General features: G+C 38.8%; 1 protein-coding gene across 1 annotated transcript in view; it reads left to right on the plus strand.

Annotated features, from left to right (window-relative positions):
* Positions 1-10,619: 10,619 nt before the first annotated feature.
* Positions 10,620-23,197, plus strand: part of rsu1 (Ras suppressor protein 1) — an 86,704-nt gene continuing 74,126 nt past the window's right edge. The window contains exons 1-4 of the mRNA XM_071527626.1: positions 10,620-10,714; positions 10,942-11,053; positions 13,277-13,327; positions 20,385-20,505. Of these exons, the coding sequence (XP_071383727.1) occupies positions 10,945-11,053; positions 13,277-13,327; positions 20,385-20,505 (281 nt within the window). The 5' untranslated portion in view covers positions 10,620-10,714; positions 10,942-10,944. The remainder of the gene's footprint in view (positions 10,715-10,941; positions 11,054-13,276; positions 13,328-20,384; positions 20,506-23,197) is intronic.

Consider the following 23,197-nt stretch of genomic DNA (forward strand, 5'->3'; position numbering starts at 1 on the left):
TTTCTGGGCTTGGTGTTGTGTTCTCTTCCAGTTCCGCCTAAAGAGGGAGAGAAGCCATTTGAAATTTAGAAACATTTTTTTTTAATTTTTTACTATTCAGTATCCAGCTACTCAGTCATACATCTGCGCAGGTCTTCTTACCTCTTTGGTGGTCAGCACTTCAGACATTTCCATGTGTTTCTGTGGCTCGAACATCACACAGATTTCCCCCACTGTGACGTCAACAATCCTGGTCAGCAGCTCTGGCCCAAAGCGCTTCAGCTCCTCCAGCAGGACAGCTGGAGTGTACTTCTCTCTGACCTTGTTCTGGATAGAAAGGACCTTCTCATCCCGGATGGAGCGGGAGAAGGAGGCCTGACGGTCCGTGAAGGTCAGAGAGGCGGACAGCTTATTCTGAACGGCCTTCGTGAGTCCGACGGCCAAGTCGCTGAGCTGCAGCGGGGGTACGGACAAGAGGGTCGCCGGATTAATCCAGAAGCCCTGCAGGACTTTTGGGACAACCCGCATCACCACTTCCTCGGGGCAGAGGAGGCTGGAGCTGGGCTGCTGCTTCTCCATCAGGCTCCTGATGGCTTTGTCAGCCAGATGGATGATCTGAGGGTCTCTGTCAATGAGAGTCGCTCAAAATGAGTTGAAAGACAGGTTTTCTGAAAAGACACAATTTCCCCACAGGAATCATTCGACTTTCATCTTATCTCATAACTGTGACTTACTGAAAACAAGGACTGTTGGCTTCATGTGAGTTGAGCACGATTCGGGCTAAAAACTCAATAACCATCATTTTCATACTGATGTTCACCTCCCACATCTGAAACAAGAAATGGGATGCACCATTCAGATTTGACATATTTACAGGATCAATCTAGTGTTATGTGATAATTTACTCCAAACTTTTCATGTTCTTGGTCTTACCAGCGTGAGGAGAGGCTGGACACTTTCATCAAAACTCTCAAGATCAAACCTCCATAATCTTCAAATAGAAAGAAAACATACATCTTAACTGTTGCTCTATTTTCTTCTCATTAGTAACAGACTAGCTTAAAGGAATAATCCACACAAAAAATGAAAATTCAGTCACGTTTGCGGACATCAAACATTAAACCGATTTTCTACTGGCATGGGGATGAGTAGATAATGACTGAATTTTCATTTTTGGGTGAACTATTCCTTTAACATGAGCAGAGTTTAAGATAGATTGAGTGGTGGACTGTCTCACCGCTCCCTGAGAGATGTCTTGCCCTGCGCCACCAGCCAGTCAGTCATGTCCTCAGCTGTCAGCTCAGATGGGACCTGCTTTTGTTGCTGACGCCTCAAAAACTGCACCATCATTTTTTTCTACAAGACAACAGAAAACATCAAATGTTCTGATGTATAATCATAGGAGACACTTTACCAGAATTTGTCAGGTGTTTTATTTTGTGCAGGCCTGAAACAAAAGTGGTTCTTACTTGTACTTCATAGTACTTCCACTCCCAGCAGAGCTGTACAGTGTCTCTGTACACCGGTACATTGAGCAATGCCTTTGAAGGAAATGCGATAATGTCACTCAAAAGCCTCTTATGCTACATTTAATTACAGCTCAAAATCTTTACAATTTAACTGCAATAAACAATCCTCACATACCTTGATGGGTCTATAGATGACCCTTTCTCCTTCAATCCAGTCCATCGATGTTTTGTTACTGGATGACAAATCAACAGTGCAGAAACAACGACACAATAAAACCAACTACCAAACTCTCAACTACAGCAGAGATGTAAAAGAACACAGTTGATACTGGTGGCTGAAATGAACAGAGGGTGTTCAGGGAGAAAGTTTCTGTGTGAGACGGAATGCACTCTACTCCCAGTGACTTGTTGAGTCACTGGGAGTAGAATTCTGCTCTTCATGACAGACAGATTGTGTTTTGGTTCAACTGTTCAGGCAGAGATGACCAGGGAAAATACATGTCAGCAAATATGATGATCAAGTTCGATCAATAAGTTGCCTTTACATTTTTTATTTAATCACACAGGAATGTCTTTTTGCAAGGCAACACTTGAATAGATGTTAATCCTGTGTTTTGACTTGGTTAGTTGGTTGGTATTGGGAGTGTAGGCTACATTGCCCTAAAAAAACGGCCAGGTGTGTCAGCACTTTTATATCCTTGATACGCACACTGTGTAACATTTTGGTCAACATTGCAGGATTACACAGCCTAAGTAGATGGATAAACACTATCACATTGTCTACATGGCAGCTCCTAATGCTATGGTATTATGCTGCAAGTCTGACTTCAATTCCTGTTGACCGACACGTTGCCTTGTCATCTTCTCCAAAATGTTGCTTGTTGTATCACAAGCTTTAGGTCCAAGATGCACAAGCAACATTTTGAAGCTGTGGAGAAGGGAAGTATCGCTCACAACAGGGATGGGACTGGCAAGCAGGACAAAATCAATGTAACCACACTGGCTATAGGACAATAATGAAAAAATACTTACATACTTTACATTGCTTCACAACACTTCCCATGTATCATGGCCCTTATTCCTCCCTCTTACACATTACACTGAATTGATTTATTAAAAAGCAACTTTTACTTTGAGTATATTTTAAATGAGATACTTTTCTTTTTAATTGAGCAGGTGTTTACACCAGTGATTTTCCTTCTGCTTAAGTAAAATCTCAGCAGACGCTTCCACAAAATTCAGCGTCACAGGGCTGTTAGACTCTTAGTCTTGTTATGCTATGGCCTGTAGGCTCATAACATAACAAAATCTCAATCTTCATCACTTCAGCGTTCTGACTAACTCTGCTAACTCTGCTAACAAATCAAGTTATGCTTGAAGTTTCACAGGAAGAGAGATCTTCTGCCATTGAAAGTGCATTATATTAATAGAATTTTAGGCCTGTTTTACCAATCCCCTAAACAAGCCTGGCAGGTTTACATGTGTGCCATTAAAATTAGCCAGCGTTAGAGCTGACACAGGTTCTCATTTCCTCACTTTTAGGATAATGCTAGTCGTCTATAATTACTTAACATACTGTATGCTAAAGCATTAGCATGTGCACCAGACAGAGCTATCTACCAGAGGCACAGAGATGATTCTGGTGCAAATTGGCTACTCTCATCATTTGCATGTTGCAAGGCCACCAACTCACCTGAGAACTGCTGCTCAGGGATTATGGCTGAAACTAGTCCCTCTAGACATACATAGACACTCAAATCATGCATAAATTCCTGGTAGATTGGCTAGGACTGGATGCTTCTTAATCATAATATATCTAATCCACACTCATCTGAGCCACACACACTTAAAGACACACATAATTAAAGGTCTAAAAGTGAGATTTAGATTATATTATTCTTGTGCATATAATTTATGATAATATGTGCATTTTTAAGGAAGAAGGTTCTGCACACTTAGATCCATGCAAGTCGGTCACAAGACCTTCTTCAGGGCTTGGATCTAAGTGTGCAGAACCTTCTTCCTTAATACTGTTCTTCGGTCTTCTGGCACCTTAGCGCATTCAATAGTCGTGAGTGCGGTGATCTTCTCAAAGAATGATAATATGTGCATTTTGGTTGTGCAATTGGTTTTCAAAGTATGCTGTCTAATGTCACTTGAATGACAATTCAATGATAGATATTCTACACCTGTACGGCAGGTGGCACACTCCTACAAATTATAAGTGTAACTAGGAGTTGAGTATGAAACTTGGAATTTCATGAACATTCGCATTTTAACACTCAATGATTTCCTTTTAAGTAAAACCATTTTCCTGCTTTTATTTCAGCCCAACTTTAAGAGCCACATAATCACCACCAAGAAATGGCTGCCCATCAATAGCTGTGGGTTTTAACGTTAACTGCCTTGTCACAAAGACAGTAAACCGTAAGTACGCTGAATCTATCTGCAGAGCTATAAGCAACAGAGAGAGCACTGCACTAACATTGTCAAGTGGAGCCAAAAAAACAATCTATGCACTGTACTGTGAAGTGCTTTGGACTATAGGGATGCACATTTTCCAAAAAAAATGTTGATCGATTTGCACTGCTAGTTACCAATCAAATATTGATGGCTGTTAGGCCCAAATATGTTACCCCCCCCACCCCCCCACCCCAAAAAAAACCCAAAACAACAACACACGCGCACCACTACACACACTTCGAATCGAAGCATTATCCAGACAAACACCGTAGGCCTAAGTCACACTGACATACATATTGAAGCTGAATGGAGGCTATAATCATAAAGAACAAAATAAGAATATTATTATGTAGGCTGTGACTACAGTATTAGTCTATGTAGGCGATGCAGTTATGGCTCGTAAAAACCTGCCGCATTTTCATTCAAGATTTCCATATATATAATATAATAATATATGTAAATAAATGAACAGCAAACATAAAATATAAAAAACAGTAACTATAAAATAAAAGGTTAAAAAAAGGTTTTATCAAGTAATGAAGTTACTTGATAAAAATAAAAAGGTTTTAAAAATTATGCTTATTTTATGCTTATTTGAACAATTGATTTTTTTTTTTTTATTACATTTTTTTCTATTGATGATTACTGCATGGAAAACTATGTATCTATGTATGTGGCTATAAAAATAACTTAGTCAAGCCAACAAAGATGTTTATTTAGGCACGCTTTATTAATATTAACAGATAAGACAGGTGATGGGTCTGGTAACCAGTAACCAGAGCATTATCAGATTAAACAACTAGCAATGAAAGATCCACCAGTTCCATCATTCTGTTAGATGGATGGATGTGGATACTTAACAAAAACACAACACATATGTCAAAAGTAATTACATACAGTATTTCAAAAAGGCCAATAAAACAACTTCACAGCTTTACAAACACCACACACAGAGCACAGTTAAGCTCACACACACCGCACATGACTGCATTTTTACATTTCAGAGGAAACAGTGAAATATTTTACCATAAATACAGAATTCTTAGTTTGTAGGTTGGCCACTGCCCTCGGACCAGTCTGTGCATGATCCTTATGCAAAATAACATAAATACAGAATTGAAATGCAGTGGCTATACGGTGTGTTTTCTTGGACATGACCGGATAAAACATGACCGGATAAAACATATAAAAATACTAGTCCTGAACGATTTTGAAAAAATATCGAATTGCGATTATTTAGACTGATATTGCAATTGCGATATGATTTGCGATTTTAGAGGGAATGATCATTTTTACATCATTATTCTCATTTTCATGAGAATTCATGCCCTAAAAAATACACCTGTCTTAATCAGCCTAAGTCACAAATTGGGGCTGCAACAGAGAAGAGCGTTCCATCTCCACTAATGAAGACCTGGAGATTCACCCTACTTGCCCAAATACACAGAAGGTGACCAATCAAAACTTCAAGAGTGAAATCTAATCTGTCTTCTAAACAGCAGTGAGCAGCGCTCCGTCCAGAGAAAACTGGACTCACCAACATTAGATCTTTTGCCTCTCTCTTCTCTTTGGTATCATTTGGTATAAAGCATCACAGACAAACAGGCAAACATGAGCGTGCTGTGTGCAGTTTACTCACGTCACCTTACAGGATTTCTGTTCAAACAGTTCTCAGTTACCTCTCTCTGTCATTTGGAGCCGCCAATATGTGAAGTTACCTTGTGCAGCTTTAAATGTTTACATTTGGTTTACCGATGATCTAAAACTACATGGCGTGAATTGGAATATAAAAGCAGGGGAATCAGTGTGTACCCTGCTAGCATGTTTGCAGCTTGTTTTTGCTGCATAGCCACGCCTCTCCATGTGTATCTTTTGCGACGAGATCACAACGTCCACATTAGTTTCGTTCGGGGCTGTGGCTGGTTCTCCGTCCTCATTCCCGGGTGCAGGAGGGTCCTTCGGCGGACGGGCAGCCCAGCAGCTCTGCGGGACAGCCTCCAGCAGCGGCCACCTTCTCCTCCGCCCTGAGACACAGCTCCTGCAGGAAGTTGGCCGTCTCCTTCACCGAGTCGCTCTCGTCGTCTGACAGGGAGCAGAGAAACACAGAGCAGTTGCCTTTACTGAACACTAGAGGGCATCCTAAACTGTGGATCCCACTGCACTGTGTCCCACTCTTAGGAGTTACTATTCTGCTGCTGCCCTGGTACTGTTAAAGGAGAACATTACTGCCTAAGTAACTCCACACTTAACTGTTTTTTTTTAAACTATGTTTGTTATAAACTTATATTTAGGACTATTTAGTTATGAAATACACAAATGCAGTCAAGCCATATGTCATATTGTCAACATTTTGCTGTGTTTATCTCACTAAACCTGGTTCAGTTCACCCTCCAGTGGTTAAAAATGTTACCACCCCCAGTCTAAAGATTGAAATTTAGCCTGGGGGTGGGTTTAGATTTATGACACTCCACCCCGTTCCTCTTCTCACCAATCCAGCCCAACCCCAAATCCCAATCTTCACGCTCACTTTCCTGCATTTTCCAAAATCACGCAGTAGGTGGAGAAAAGCTCAAACTGGGTGCAAAATTACAGAAAAACAGACTGTAGCTGTGGTCAGGGAGGAACCCCCAGCATATCAGAGGTGAACGACACTGGCTGATATCTGATATGTAATGAAAGCCCACTATTGTGCCAATATACCAATACATACAGTAGATGTAAGCCTAGCCTAAAATAGATCCCCAGGGTTCCTACGCAGGTCTGGAAAGTCTGGAAAAGTATTAAAAATGAATTTGATAATTTCCAGGTCTTGAATAGTTTGGGAATTTGATAAAATGTCTGGAAAAGTATGGAAAATGTTGTGGTTCAGGTCCGATACACACATAATTCTAGCTTTTATGTTGTTGTAGAGCCACTTTGAGTCCACAGCTTTTGTTGATGTGAAGAATAATGTTCAGATAGAGGGATGCTCTTATTACCCAGCTGATGTCAGCATGCATTATATCAAATACCGACCAAAATCAAATCCAGTCAAGAACATGGAATGAAAACCGTGTAGGAACCCAGCCAACAGTCTTCATCTATACAGTGATATGACCTCGTTAGCAGGGGCAAGATGTCTATCTGCGTAAATCATATTGAACACCAGACAAAATCTTCAAAACAAATCAAGGTCTGAAAAAAGTATCTGAAATAAGTAATAACACTTTTCATTTCATAATATCACTTTTCATAATGTCTCAGCCGCCAGTCAATCAAAGTGAATGGGGCTGGTCTTGCCCCATGGGCCAAATGACATTAAAAAAGTCATAATATTACGAGAATAAAGTGAATCCCGACAGCTGCCAACAGCACCCAGCACTTCAGCTACACTCAGCTAACAGGTAATTGTAGGGAAATTGTTTGCTAACTCAAGCTATGTTTAGAATGCATTCCTATGATTCCCACTATGGATGTCAATTTGGGGTAATTTTTCTTGGCCCAACATCTGTCATCGACCCTCATTATTAACAGTTAACTAAGGAGATTATTAGGCTACTTCCTGGCTCTTCTACCATGGCAGGCGTTACTGTCTTCTACTACGATTCTGTTCTATTCTACTACAACTCTAGTATTTTTACTGTAGCTCTACTGTCTTATAGTATGACTCTACCCCACTGATGTTGACCTGGTTTCTTCTGTGTGTATGTGTGTGTGCGAGCAGTGAGCTAGAGGTTTTTTGTGAAACCTCCTGGAGATCTGTCCTCTCTGTCCAGTCTGTCTGAGGAACCCAGACCCGGACCGAAGCCCCCAGTCTGAGCAGAGCAGAGTGCTGGGAGCTCCTGTTCTTCTCCAGCAGAACCTGATGGAGCAGGTAGGAAGAGGGACCAGAGCCCTGTGGGCTTTGTGGAACCGATTAATTCAACATTGATTTGTTAGGCTAACTTTAGTCGGGATTTTCATAGTAATCCTCGTTTTTTTCAATGTGACCATGGCATCCCTCTCTGTGAAGTTCTCAAGACTATTCTTGATGCAGTCTTGGAACCCATCGTCTATCGGTCTGGCAACGATTAGACTCTGGGGGCGACGGCCAATATTTCTGGGTTTCTGGTGTAGCCAGCGCTAAGCAATTTTACGTTGATTAGCCGTTCAAAAGATCTAAATGGTTACAGGTGTCTAAACTAAAATGAGGCTAAATAAGGTTTAAAAGTGAAAGTTTAGTGGACGTCTTCGTATTAGACTCTTTTAGGGTATATGACAAAAATAAAGCATCTTGTACATATGGACTTCTCTGGTGCATATTTGTTTGATATTGACACCTGTTTATGCTTAACTGAAATATGTAATAATAACGTATTTACTGCTGGTTATTCGGGATTGCCAATCGGATTTGTGAAGCCATTGGTTAATAATTTGTGAAGGAGATAGGATCATTAGCTTTAAAAAGTGGGATAACTTTAGCTAATTTCAGATCTTTTGGAACTACACCATTAGTTATGGAGACTGTAAAATATGAGTCAAAGGGACAACAATAGACATTTTAACTTCTTTAACAATAGAGACAGGAATATTATCATGGCCAGGAGCAGTATTATTTAGTTGATCAATTATCTCACACACTTAGCATGAGGATATTGGGGAAGAAAAAAAACATCAATAGGAGCACATAATTACCTTCAGTGTAATCCAAGGCGTCACCTTTGATCTGTGAAATAGCATTTGCAAGTGATACTCCTTTTACAAAGAAAGCAGTTTCACTAGAAGGGAAAAAAAAAGTTGTAAAAGATGTGTTGAATATGTGTATCAGACGCATAGGTTTCTAAAAATCCTGTGATGTATGAGATATGGCAAGACGTTTTAACGTTTAATAGCTAGACTGGATATATATTGCAGATATATGTAATTCAATTCTTCCTAGTCAAAATGAACATTTCAGATATCCACAATGACATTCTCCCTATCCACAATTGCCATTTCAGATATCCACAACGTTATTCTACCCAGGACAAATGACGTCACTTTTGCCATTCATGTGTATTGGGCTTTCAATTTCAGATATCCAAAATTGCATTTTTGAATAGAATTCTTACTAGGAAAAACTCCCATTTGAGATATCTACAATCCAATTGTTACTAGTCATAATTTTAATTTCAGATATCCTATATATCATTTCCAGGGCAATGGAAAAGGTGACTCTGCCAGAGAGAGGTGGTAACATTGATGAAATTCTTAATAGAAGAGAAGTATACTGGATATTTAATTTGCAAACTTTATCCCCCAAAGGATTGAACGATGAGATTCCATGGCATGTCACGCTCTAAGGAGCTTTGGGATCAAATAGACCTATTTATGGTGCACTCAAGATACAAGTATTTCATATGATTGCACAATTTTGAATGACTTATGAAAGCTGCAAGGCCGAGGTTTTCATTCATTAAATATGCAATTTCTGTAAATATTTTTGTAAATAGATATAAGTATGTGATATGGTGTCTCACTTGTTCCTGTTTTTCTTTTCTTTTTCTTATGTGTGGACTATATTGCGACAGATTGTACACGTCACTGTCAATTATTGAGAGACACTCCCACAGGAGAATAATTGTCCCACACCTGTGCACACAGAATGGGCGGAGCATTATCTATTTAAGATCACTGTTGTAAGAATTGTATAAAATACTCTTGACGAAGGTCCAGAGGGACCGAAACGTTAGTATGATCAATAAATTGTGATGCTGAGCAAGAGCAGTGTGCGGGATCTTCTTTTTTCAAGCCTGAATTTCAGATATCCAAAATGAAAAACCATTCTATCTACTCGTCAACAGATATCCACAATACATTTGTGGATATCTGCAATTGCATTGTTTCTAGTCATAATTCTAATTGTAAATATCTGAAATTGCATTTTTACTAGTCATAATGCCAATTGTGGATATCTGTAATGACATTTTTACTAGTCACAATGTATTTTGGATATTCAAAATTACATTATGGATATCTGGAATGGTTTTTCATTTTGGATATCTGAAATTAAAATTATGACTAGTAACAATTGGATTGTACATATCTGAAATCCTAGTAAGAATTCTATTGCAGATATCCAGAATGTTCATTCAGGATATCAAAAATGCAATTGTGGATATCTGAAATTGAAAGCCCAACACACATGAATGGCAAAAGTGACATCATTTGTCCTAGGTAGAATGACGTTGTGTATATCTGAAATGACAATTGTGGATAGGAAGAATGTCATTGTGGATATCTGAAATGTTCATTTTGACTAGGAAGAATTGAATTACAGATATCTGCAACACATATCCAGTGTTGCAATGTTAAAACGGCCACTTATACTTTTTAAGGATTTTTAGATATCTTAAATTTAGTTTTGACTAGTACAATCAAAGTTGTAGATATCTTGAAATACAATTTTTACTAGTAAGAATGTTATTGTGGATATCTTTAATTACCATTCTGACTAGTGAGAATACAATTTTGACTAGGAGAAATGCTATTATGGATATCTAAAATGTAATTACAGATAGGAGTGTGGTTCGATTAAATGTTAAAACGGCTTGCCATAATGAGAGGCTTAAGTCTTGTTTAAATTGAATCTTTGTTAAGTTTGTTTTGACACGTTCTCCTCTTCAAATGAACCGAGATTATTTGGGTAGCCTACATCCAGGAACAGGAAGTGTCCTTTTATGGAATGCTGAGACTTTTCTAGCTCGCACATCAACTTCCGGTAGGGTGTGTGCTCGGAGCGAAGTCTCTATCTGGAAATACAAATAAACGGATTCCTCTTTTTTTCAGTCTTTCTTTTCCAAACGGTAAGCCTCGCCGTTACTAAAAAAGGTCTCGGTAAGCTTTCTGGCGTCAGAAACCGACGTCTGACTCTCGTGTTATCTCAACATAACTTCCGTTAATTCCCCCTACTGTAAACAGTGTGTGGGTCCTGTGGAAGTTAAATGGGTTTAAATATATTGTGGCATCGTAATGCACGACACCGTTTCTGACATCATGTTTTTTTGTTTTTTTTCTGGATAAATCATTTCAGAAAATGTCCAAGTCTCTGAAGAAGGTAGTGGAGGAGAGTCGGGACAAGAACCTACCCGAAGTGGAGATGTGCGATAGAGGCATTTCCAACATGCTGGACATCCCAGGACTGTGTAAGAAACATCCTAAAGTTCACTTCAGTTTGTGTCTTGAGCCTGCTATTCGAAACTGTTTCTACTCTTCTGTTCTACGTTTGAAAAATTAAAGTACATCAACACAGCTAGGACTCCTTTCTGGCCAGGGGTGATGACGTCACTGCAGACCGCTCCTAGTGATGTGGTAGAAAAACGCAAAACCTTCAATACAATGAACCTAATAGAAATAGCATACTTAACCTGAAGCATAGTGTTGGGGAAGTTACAAAGTGTAGTTTTCCAAGCTACCAGTTGTTGGAAAATGACAAATTTGGCAAATTGGAAAAAGTGGCTCTACAGCAAAGCTACATTCAAGACAAATACAGTCAGTTTAGGTTTTTTTTTTTTTTTTTTTTGTACCTGTTTATCTCTTGTATTACCTTTTATTCCTATTTTTTATTTAAAAAAATGTTGGCACACACTTTTATCTAAATTTTGATCTGTTTTTAATTGTATCTCTATTTTTATTTTTCTATCATTCATTGTGGTAGTTTCACATCACTGCTTTTGGGTTTTATTGTATGTAAAGCACTTTGTAAACATTGTTTTTAGAAAAGTGCTATACAAATAAAGTTATTATTATTATTATTATTATTATTATCATTATTATTATTGTATTAGTTCACCAGTTACTTGTGAAAAGTAGTTCAAACCATTTGTGGAAAAGGATCATATCTACATCATAATACAAATTCACGTGACTGCAAAACTACCACTGATGAGGATGTTATTAGAAATAAAGTGAATGAATGTTGACAGCTGCCTGCCAGAAACTAGAGTCCAACCAAACCAAATAAACCTATATGGCTTCATCACAATGTTAACTATCTGTTGGATGTAGCTACGTTTACACTCAGTCTGGATCTAAACCCAAACCAAGCTACACTATTTGGCTACTTCGCAGAAAAAGGTGGCATGAATGGTAACTTTCTGTTAGATGGAAACTTAAAATGAATCCTGAATTTCCCCAAGGGGATTAATGAAGTGCTATCTTATCCTATCTTAAAATGAAGAATAAAAAAAGAAAGGGGGCTTTGTAACATCTGACTGGTACAACAAGTAAAAGAGTAAATGAAAAAAAACAACTTCTTGTTGTTTTCTTTCCCTTCTTTTCTAGACAAAAATAGTTGGTAGTTGCAGTAGTTAACTATGCCTCAAAATGACCAAAAAGTAATATACTCCTAAAACACTATTCAAATTTGAATATGGTTGAGCTACCACCAAGCTATTGCGAAATGTAGTTTACTACTAGTTTAGTTACATGTATTGGATCTACTAACCAGCATTGATTACAGACACTCTGAAACACCCATACTTAACTTAAAGAACAGTTCTGTTCTTTTTTTTTTTTTTTTGGCATTTCTGCTTTATCAGACAGTCACAGAAGAGAGAGGAAACACAGAATCAAGCGGCGTTACTTCTTGGTATTGAGTAGTCACTCTCACACTGATGACACTGTCAACCAGTATACAATAAAGTGTGCCTTACCTCTCCAAAGATAATCACAACTTAAAAGACCTTTTGTCGGCCTCACTGGACAAAAATATGTATAGCGCTGTAACTTTTCGGAGAGTGAACTCCCTCAATTCTTCCTTTCAAAAGGAAATCAATTTAGATGAGATCATGAGGGATTCTTAGAAGGAGCATAGATTGTTTCCGGTGGTCTTACCCCGCCGCATAGGCAGGCCCCACAGCCCTTATAGGACTTGTCAAATGTTCCTTTAGAACAATACACAGATCAGCTAAGCAATTACAATTATAAACTTCAAGCAATCCTTCAATTCTCAATATAGGTTTGTGGATCCCATCAGAATGGAGAAACTACTCACCAGCTACTCCTCTCACCTCCTGACGGGATCCTGTTCGTGACGCCAGTTGATGAATAATTTTTTAAAATAAAACCCGCTAAATAATAACAATAAAAATAAAGTTTATTAAAGAGCTAAGAGAATAGAAAACAAAAATAGGTTAAAACAGAATAAGACAGGTCAAGAAGTTATCCCATGTTAAAGTAGCTAGTAACTGCCGGCACATTTAGTAGACTAAAAGGTAAGAAATGGAGCAGAATAAAAGTATGACATTCCCTAAAATGGAATTATACAAGTAATGCACAAGTAGGTTAGAAACAAACTGTAAAGATGCACTACTAAATACAGAGTTGTGTGCAGGCCTGTACTAATATAATGCTGCTTCTTGTTTCAGTCACGTTGTCCAACATCACTCAGCTGGTCCTCAGCCACAACAAGCTCACAGGTAAGCTCCTTCCTCATTTATTCTGCTGACATGCAGGCAGGCTCTGAAATTATTACATGCCTTACATAGCTAACCATACTTGAGAATTAATATCAAATTGTGAAATAGGGCTGCACAATTACGGCTAAAATGATAATCAATGATTTTGCAAAATATTGTGATCACTGTTATTCATCACGATTATGTGCATCAGTGTTAGGAAACAAAATCATTTTATGCCACTTTTGCACCATGGCATATATTTTCACTTTTTTCAGTGCACTATTTCTCAAAGTAGCAGCAGCCAGAAAGTATTTTTTTCACTGTTACAGTTGTACTCATTGTATAAGTCAGTGATCAAGTTTTAAATGAATGCACAGTACCTGATTCTATACAGAAAACAGCACTGAAAACAGGTAGGTAAATATTTATGAGAGGTATATTTTTGCTGGTAAAAGTATTAATTTAATATTAATATTTTAATAATTTTATGTTAATATTAAGGAACCTTAAAGACACGGCGACAGAAACAGCCTGTTCTTGGTAAGGCTCAGAGAGATTCTGGAAAATGAACATGTAAAAATGGATTGAGAGGGTTTTTGGTATATGACACCATATACACAGCTTTGAATGGAACTCGAGACACAAAATACAACACTGGAAAGTGTAGAATATGGAACCTAATTTCAGATACTGAATACAAGCCACAAAGCCTTCTGCTCAGCCGTTTTGTGCCTTTTTTTTAAATTTATTTTTATTTTTTATTTATCCTTTATTTAACCAGGAAGATCCCATTGAGATACAATATCTGCCAGGGAGTCCTGGTCAAGATGGGCAGCAAAATGAGATAAAAAAAAAAAAAGGTTTCATATAAAAATACAAACGGGGACAGGTTACACCACAAAAACATACCAAAACACAACAAACAGGCACAAAACATACAGGGATCAGGGCTAAAAAGAATCATGGAAAATAATGGCACATGTAAAAAGAACTGTAAGAACTGATTTTTTTTTGATATTTTTAAACATACAACTTTTGGCATGGAAGGTAAAAAAAAAGGTGTTGGGGTCAGTTTAATAAGATTCATATAGTTACAATAAATTCTAGATAGCTCACTGACACAACATAGACTCACAAACAGTTGTAGCTCATGTGCCCCTATTTCCTCTGTAACAGCATGTACGTATTGACTCTTCACCTTCAGTAACAACCCGGTCAGTCAGTATTAGACTGAAGTGATGTGATTTTCCACCACTAGAGGTCAGGATAGGCCCATCAACAGACTCAGTGTTGCAGCATCTGTTAAACAAGGAACTGAAACTGTTGTGTTAAAGGATTTCTGTACCCATTTAATACTGGAAATGAATGGTTATAATTATTATTAAAAATACATCATTATTATTATTATTTATAAAAATACATTAGAATGGAAATGTACTATTAGCAGATTCCTCTCCTGCTTATTGTGTTGTACAGGTCACTGCCCAATCTGAATTATCTGAAAGCAGGACAAGTAGAAATCGGTATTACGAACGTGAACCATCACCTTGCAAAATATTATTATCTTACAAATCATTTAAAGCCGTTGCAGGTTTCAGAATATGGAACCCGGTGTTACAGCACATCAAGGACCAATAGAACTCTCCCCTCTTTGTATAATGCGCCCTTGTACCCTTTTGTAGATGAGCAGTGAAAACGGTAAAATATTATTGAGAATGTTGCCCTAATGTTTTTCCTTTTTGTCTTATTGTTATTATCAATATATACTGTATGTAACATTTTCTTCTCTTTTTTCATGGGAGGGGGTAGGGGGGTAGGGATGGGCTTCACTGTTATTATTTATTTATTTATTTTTGTACTTTTTAGGTGAGAAGTGTGTTTATTTTCCTGTTTTCCTTCAAACTCGCCTACTGCGGCTTTCATCTTGGACTTGGCCTTAAAATCTTGTTTCTATTAAAGCATGTGACAAAAATCTGCGTTTGGAAATAAGTGAAATTGTCTCATTCAATTGGCAGTTTCATTTGATTTCAGGTTTTTCATGACACACATGATAATATCTAATATCCAAGGGAGATTGCCCCACATGTTTCCAGATAAATCCAACTTGATTCAAGAAAAATCTTGATGGTGAATGATGGTGAAATTGTGTCACACTATTATCAGAGTATGTCACTGGTTGCAACTAATATTTTCAGACTGACTAAAGCCTAGGACACATTAAAAGATTTTTCTCAATCATAATAACGACAATGAAAAGTTTGAGCAGTGCACATTTAACAACTGAAATCTGCAGATTTCCAGTCTCTTGTGATGCGGCTGTCTTTGAGGAGCTCAAATCAAAAGACTTAAAAGACTCAGAATAAGTGGCCGCAGTTCTCTTTCGTGGTACACCTGCACTCGCGAGAATGCTTTTGTTCCGTGATATTTTGATTCCAGAACAAACATGCAGCCCACACGGCTTGCAGCAAATTGTGGTTTGTGCTGCAGTTTGCATGGAAAAAAGACTGAGAACACATGCCGCTTGCTTCGTCTGTTGCAATCTCCGTTTTCATTGGCTATTGAAAAAAAAGTCTTTGACGAGCACAAACCACATGATCGTGCAAAGACGAGCCCCGATAAAATCAAACATGTTTGATCTCATCGTGACGTTGCCGATTGGGATCGTGGGAGAGAGATTTGAGTCTTTCACTTCCACACACATAACGATTACAGGTGCGACTAAACAACGCGACTACCCTGGACTACCGATCTCAAATCGTGAAAAAACGTGTAATGTGTCCCAGCCTGTGTCCCAGGGATGCACTGATTCGATATTGGAATTGGGTACGATCCCGGCGAATATTTATGTATCGGTATTGGCTACAGGTTGTCTGATCAACCTTTGATCCATTAATTAATTAATTTAGTTCAAATACTTTTTCCACTCAAATCCATTTATTCAAACCCCAGCCCCTCTGAGTGGTGGAAATTATGGGCTTTTGCCATTTTAATGGAGCCATGCTATAGTTTGCCCTCTTGACACTGTCTTTCAGACACAGCCATCACAAAGTTGACTTGTAATTGCAGTGCAAACTAAAGGAATCGGGTTTATTTGGCCTTGCGTAGTACACAAAAATGGTAGATAGAAAACAAGTGTGCGTGCTGTTTAGGTGTTTGGGGTTACTCAGCCACCACTTGACTTGACTAACACTTTGTGGGAAACACTGACTCACCCCGCCCCCCATGACTATATACAGCTCTGGAAAAAATTAAGAGACCACTGCAAAATTATCAGTTTCTTTGGTTTTACTATTTATAGGTATGTGTTTGAGTAAAATGAGTAAAATTAACATTTTTGTTTTATTCTATAAACTACTGACAACATTTCTCCCAAATTCCAAATACAAATATTGTCATTTAGAGCATTTATTTGCAGAACAGACAACTGCAGACAACTGGTCAAAATAACAAAAAAGATGCAGTGTTTTCAGACCTCGAATAATGCAAAGAAAACAAGTTCATGCTTCTAAAAATGTTCATTTTACTCAAACACATACCTATAAATAGTAAAACCAGAGAAACTTATAATTTTGCAGTGGTCTCTTAATTTTTTCCAGAGCTGTATATGTGATGACACTTGGCTGATGGGAGGGTATACACTATCGCCCACCCTAATATGTGAACACGTCTTGGAATGCATGAAAGATGTTTTACAATTATTATTATTTACAATTATTTGCAAAACATTGGATCAGTGCTCGGTAGACACTGATCCAAATATATTCAATATTTAAAATAATGCGGATTGGTGTCGGAGACAAAAGAACTAGATCAGGACATCCCTAGACTGAATACAAGATGAAATGACTTTGGACATGACATTTTTATTTGCGCTGGTGTTCACCTTTTGGTGGCTGTTGTTCTCTAATCTGATGTTAGAGACGGAGAGATTACACACATGTGGCTCCTTCATTATTTTTAGCCCAGATCAAAGAGCACTGGGATTAGTTAATCGGTGTCATTACCTGCCTTTGGGCACTCTTAGGTATGCTAAATCCTCAGCTCAACCCTCCCAGAATTCATAGCTGTTGTATTATTTTTTTTAATGTAACCAACTATCCCCACCCCTGCTACCTCACACACATATGTATACCCCGTCGGTCCTTTTTAATGGTGGTTATGGTGTAAATGCAATAGAGGTCTTCTTATCCCAGCTAGGTTTGCAATCCAACAAAAAAAGCTGCACTGCTGTTATAAAAGATGGAAGCGATGTCACTGCCTTCTGAACTTTGGAAGGTAGTCAAGAATTACAGTGACATTTGGAAAGTCTTTCATTAGAGAGAGAAAGACTATGTAAAGGTTGAGCTCCTATTGGCTGCCACCCAGTTGTAACATGCCTCCACTCTGATCATTACCATCAGTCTAGCTGACCATTTCCCAACACACACAAACACTAAATGTCACGAATCATATCTGTGTGCACGCTCTTCATGCAGGCTTGCTCACTCATTCTCTCACACACACACACACAATCCACCAAGTCCCCAGGTCATACACCCAGATAACTAGATAGAGAAGCCCATATGGAAATCAATAGAGTATATTGTACGGAGGACCATATAAATTGTGTAGGTTTTGTCCACCTGGATGGGGGGTCGTGTTATTACCATTGATTCAGCCCTGGTCAGCGGCCCACAGAGAGTGAGGCCAGCTAAATGGAATTGATTCCTGACATCCTCAGTGAACCACAAGGACCTTTTAAAACCACCGGCCATGGAGAGAGAGAGACAGTCACTGCTGTCAAGGGTTAGTTAGTCCTCACTGACTAGAAGACACAACATGGACAGTCTCTATCTTTAGTCCTCTACTGTTGGCCACTGGAAGTTGCTCAGTACTAGTGTTGGCTTGATTGGCTGATGGATAGTATAGATAGAGTATAGTATAGTAGAGATAGTATAGATATAGTGAGAGGAAAAAGATGTGCAGCCTTGGTCACATGCTCGACTTGAAGTGATGACAGTTTTTACTGTTTTTATGACAGCACACTAACCTGATATTCACTGAATGGCCATTTTGTTTCCACTCCATTGTTCAGTCGGACATTGCCTCCATGTTAGCCGTTTTCTGTGTGGGGGGGTGTTTTCCCCGAACCAATCACCAGTGACTAACGTATCTATTAGTATCTATTATTATTTATTATTTTCAGTTACACTGATGCTGGGCGTATTACTAACTTTACCAAGAATGTCATCGTTTTTGACAAAAATATTGTCTTTGCAATAGGGCTAGGTGATATGGTTGAAATCAATATGATAATCATAAGGATTTTTCTCGATATCAATATATATCACAATATGGTTCATGTATGCAAAATCATGTTAAATAATCAAATTAATGTTCATCTCATTGAACCGAATGGTGATGTTAGGTGTGATGTCAAATAATATTCCTACCATACCTCATTTTATGAGTTTTTAAAATAAAATTTGCTTGTCATCATCAATTTAGACAGCAGAAATGTGTGTCACGATATCAAAATATCTTCATATCATCACGATATGATTCCACTGAAAGACGATAAACGATGATATTGAATTATCGCCCAGCCCTACTTTGCAAAGTAGGTTAAGGAATGATTTCAACAAATATTATGCCGAAACGGCAATGAAACACCGTTGCACGAACGGTTCAAACTTTAGTCCCGCCCACAAAGGCGCTGATTGACCTGATCGAGAAATTGCCTTTGAATAGAGCAACACCAAACTCTGAATGGCTCGACCAAATCTGAAGAGTGGGCGGGTCGCCATTCAGGAGTCTGGAACCATGCTAACAACACACAGGCCCTTCTGCATAAAACTGAACAGTGACAGCACTGAGGTGCTCAAAAGCTGCAGCTCACTAATTTGAGCTTAGTCTTAAATTTACCAGACCCACATTACTGTTGCCTTATTGTCAGCCAAGGAAACTCAACATGGCATTACATTTTTAACAGCCACTGTGGTTATCCAGCCTGATACAGTGTGTGATATAGACTTGATCTGTCAGAACAGCAGAGAACAGCATAGCTCTGTATTTTAAGAGAAAAAAATTGTTTTTAAGACATGGTGACATGGTGAAATGGTTTGCTTGTAATAGGGTAGTGTGAACCTAAACAAATTGAATACAAAAATGCAAAAAAGTTTGTTTTTCCACTATGGTTTTGACCAAAGAAAACAAACTGTAGTTGTGATCGCACTTTTAATGATTAAGCTTTCCTCTTCTCATAACTCTGTGTGTTTTGGTGGCAGTCCGCATCTGACTGGACGGCACTGTGCTTCTTTCAGCCTGAAACAAAGTTTTCATCTGTAGTTTGTCAGCTTCAAAAGCAGAGGAATTCAATGTTGTGACTGCGCACGCACACACACACACACACACACACACACACACACACGACACACACACACTCCAATGCCTTCTGTGAAAGGTCCCTCTGATATGGTATCAGTATGCCAAGACCTCACCTCCCCACAACTCATCCCCATGGCAGCATTCACATCAGGGCCTGTTTGGTGTACACATCCCTCCCTCCATCCTCCCTATCTTCCCTCATTCTCCCTTTCTCCCTCCTCCATCCCTTCCTCTTTCCATTGATCAGCCTGGTAATCTGATAGAAACTTTCTGCTCTTCATTATCAGCCCATTGATCTGTGTCCACCTTTCTGGCCACAGACAAAGAGGGATAGAACCATGGATGGATAGATGGATGAGTGGAGGGATAGAGGTGAAGGAGAGAAGCAGCTATGTCTGTCATGTTAAAATGTCAAAGTGTACAGCTGGGGTCAACACAACGGCTAATTGAGCCATCAAAGACGTGAGGTTTGTTAGCCCCGGGCTAACGATGATTAGCTTGTTAGCAGGAGATGGGGGCGGGGGTGTGTGTGTGTGACCTCACTGTCTCTGTCTCTATCTTAGTTGGAGATATAAAGCCATGAACATGTTGGAGAAGAGAGAGGGTGTGTGTGTGTGTTTATGCATGTGTGCACACGCTCGGATGAACATGGAATCTGACATGCTTGTCATTTTTCTCCTCTCTCTTGCTCTCTCTGTCTCTCATCCAGCGGTGCCTGCTAACGTCTCTGAGCTGAAGAACCTGGAGGTTCTCAACATGTTTAACAACCAGATTGAGGAGCTTCCTACTCAGATCAGCAGCCTGCAGAAACTCAAACACCTCAACCTCGGGTATGCCTCTGTCTGTGTGTTTGTTTTGTGCGCGCTTGCCCCCACCCCTCCGTTCTGATTCCTTGTAAAATCTCAGCTGTAGGAGTAGATTGTTAACTTCCCCTGTTGTTTATGCTGTGGCTCTCTGCTGCCCCAGGGCCAGCCTTGTCTGCTGTCTGAGTTTCCTCCACACACATGCACACAGACACTGCATCTCACTACGTTGTCTGCTCACAGTGTTGTGGGTTCAAGTCCTGAAATGTCAACAGTAAAATATGCAGAGATGATCTGTGTGTACAATGCAACAATATTGTCAACAGTATTGTTGCACTGTACAACCCTGTAAATTCTGTGTCAAATCTGTGTCAAAAGTGCTTCCGGGACCAAATGTCTCAACTAGAGATGCACCGATCGATCGGCCGGTGACCGGAATCGGCCGGTTTTCAGCTGATCGGCCATGACCGGTGACCGGCCGATCAGTCTCATATATCCGATTCTGTGCCGGTCAAATTTAAGACAACAGTAAAAACTCCGCTGTGATGCTTACGGACCTCGGCGCAAGCGCCTCGGTCCTGACCGCATCACTGTCGTGCCAATAATGAAGGTAACGCACACCCTCGAGTGTAATTGCGATTATACAACAGTTACCAACAAAATAAAAGATATAAACAAAATGTATTCATATTGTGGGGCAATTCGCTCTCAAAATAAAAAAGGGTTTACTACTCCAGCAAGTAGGCGGAGCCTTAGTAACGACCTAGCAACAGAGACGATTTCTAGTCCCTGTTGAGTCAGCCAGCCAACTTGAGCTAATGCTTTCTAGAGATCGCGGGATTTCCCAAACTGAATAAATACCACACATATAAACACAAAACTGCCTTGCTAGCTCAATCTTGTTGTAACTAAGATATCTGCTGAAAAAAATAATTTTTCCATGGACAGATTTAGCTACTATGTCCGCGAACTTCACATGTATTTTTAAGCTAGTAGCGCCGTGTCACCGACTCACCGGCACAGCTGATGGAGGATGCCAGAGCGTCTGGTAACATCAAGGCTGAACAGAGATAGCGTAGCAATATATTTAAATATATTGTATGATAATATGGCGGAGTAATATTTAGTGATGAGCACGGCTAGGTGTGCTGTCATGCTGATTTGATCACGTTCTAAATGTCTAGTTGATCTATCAGATTGCTTGGTCGGAACTACCTGTTGTATTAGTCCATAATAGTAATAGTCCGTGTGTTGTTATATAGATCTGTTGCACCTGTTTTCTTTCGGGAAAGTATAAAGTGGGATATACTGCAATTCATTTTCATTTGGATTTTATTTGTTCAAAAAAGCTCTGTCCAGTAACCTGGAGCACTTTTTTATTTTGAGATTTGTTTGAGTGAGAGTGAGAGAAGGTCCTGTAACCTGGTGCAGTTTTGGAGAAAATGTAAGTTATTAATAGTCAATGTTTTATTATGAACATACAATTGAATTTTAATTTTCCATTAAAGAAAAGTTACAAAAATGTTTGTGTGTGCTGTCAATTATCGTTCTTAGAAAGATAATCGGAATCGGCCAAAATCGGAATCGGCAGGTCAGACTTTTAAAAAATCGGAAATCGGAATCGGCCAAGAAAATTGCAATCGGTGCATCTCTAGTCTCAACTCTATATAGTGTTGTCATAGTGTTATAAATATTTATTTTATTTATTTAACCTTTATTTTCTCAGGTTGTCTCATTGAGATGCAATCTTTTTTGAAGAGAGACCTGGTCCAATAAATGGCAGTGCCAGCAGCAATGTTATATGACACAATACATACAAAAAAATATATATAAAATTGATAGGTACAAATACAGCTCTGGAAAAAATTAAGAGATCACTGCAAAATTATCAGTTTCTCTGGTTTTACTTTTTATAGGTATGTGTTTGAGTAAAATGAGTAAAATGAACATTTTTGTTTTATTCTATAAACAACATTTCTCCCAAATTCCAAATAAAAATATTGTCATTTAGAGCATTTATTTGCAGAAAATGACAACTCAAAATAACAAAAAAGATGCAGTGTTTTCAGACCTCGAATAATGCAAAGAAGACAAGTTCATATTCCTTTTTAAACAACACAATACTAATGTTTTGTTTTGTTTGTTGTTATTTTCTGCAAATAAATGCTCTAAATGACAGTATTTTTATTTGGAATTTGGGAGAAATGTTGTCAGGAGTTTATAGAATAAAACAAAAATGTTCATTTTACTCAAACTCATACCTATAAATAGTAAAACCAGAGAAACTGATAATTTTGCAGTGGTCTCTTAATTTTTTCCAGAGCTGTATACATAATCACATTAAAATATAGCGGAATCAGGGCAGGGCTCAAGCCCAGGCCTGGATCAAAAACCACACCCTCAAACAGAGAACTACATTCAGAGTGGAATTTTAGGTCAGGACTAGACTAGACCCCCACCCACGAAACTGCCCTAAGATGTTTTCCAGCCAGAGGATTGTCATAGAGTGACTCAATTTATGATTTGTTTGCAAACCAGACACATTGATTTGGAATGTAATCAGCTATCATGGATTCATATATAGATATGAGAGAGTAACAAGAACCTGCAGTTTCAGACTCTCTTTAAGAAAATCCCAAGACCAGGGAGCGTGACAGCTAAATTACCTTTCTGCTTGTTCGATATGGACCTTTGGTAGTGAGAAAAGTAGAATGGACTG

Source organism: Centroberyx affinis, unplaced genomic scaffold (genome assembly GCF_046629955.1).
Source record: "Centroberyx affinis isolate AG114_WGS23_722 - 3 ecotype Tasmania unplaced genomic scaffold, CSIRO-AGI_Caff_v1 ptg000113l_1, whole genome shotgun sequence".
Lineage (NCBI taxonomy): Eukaryota > Metazoa > Chordata > Actinopteri > Beryciformes > Berycidae > Centroberyx > Centroberyx affinis.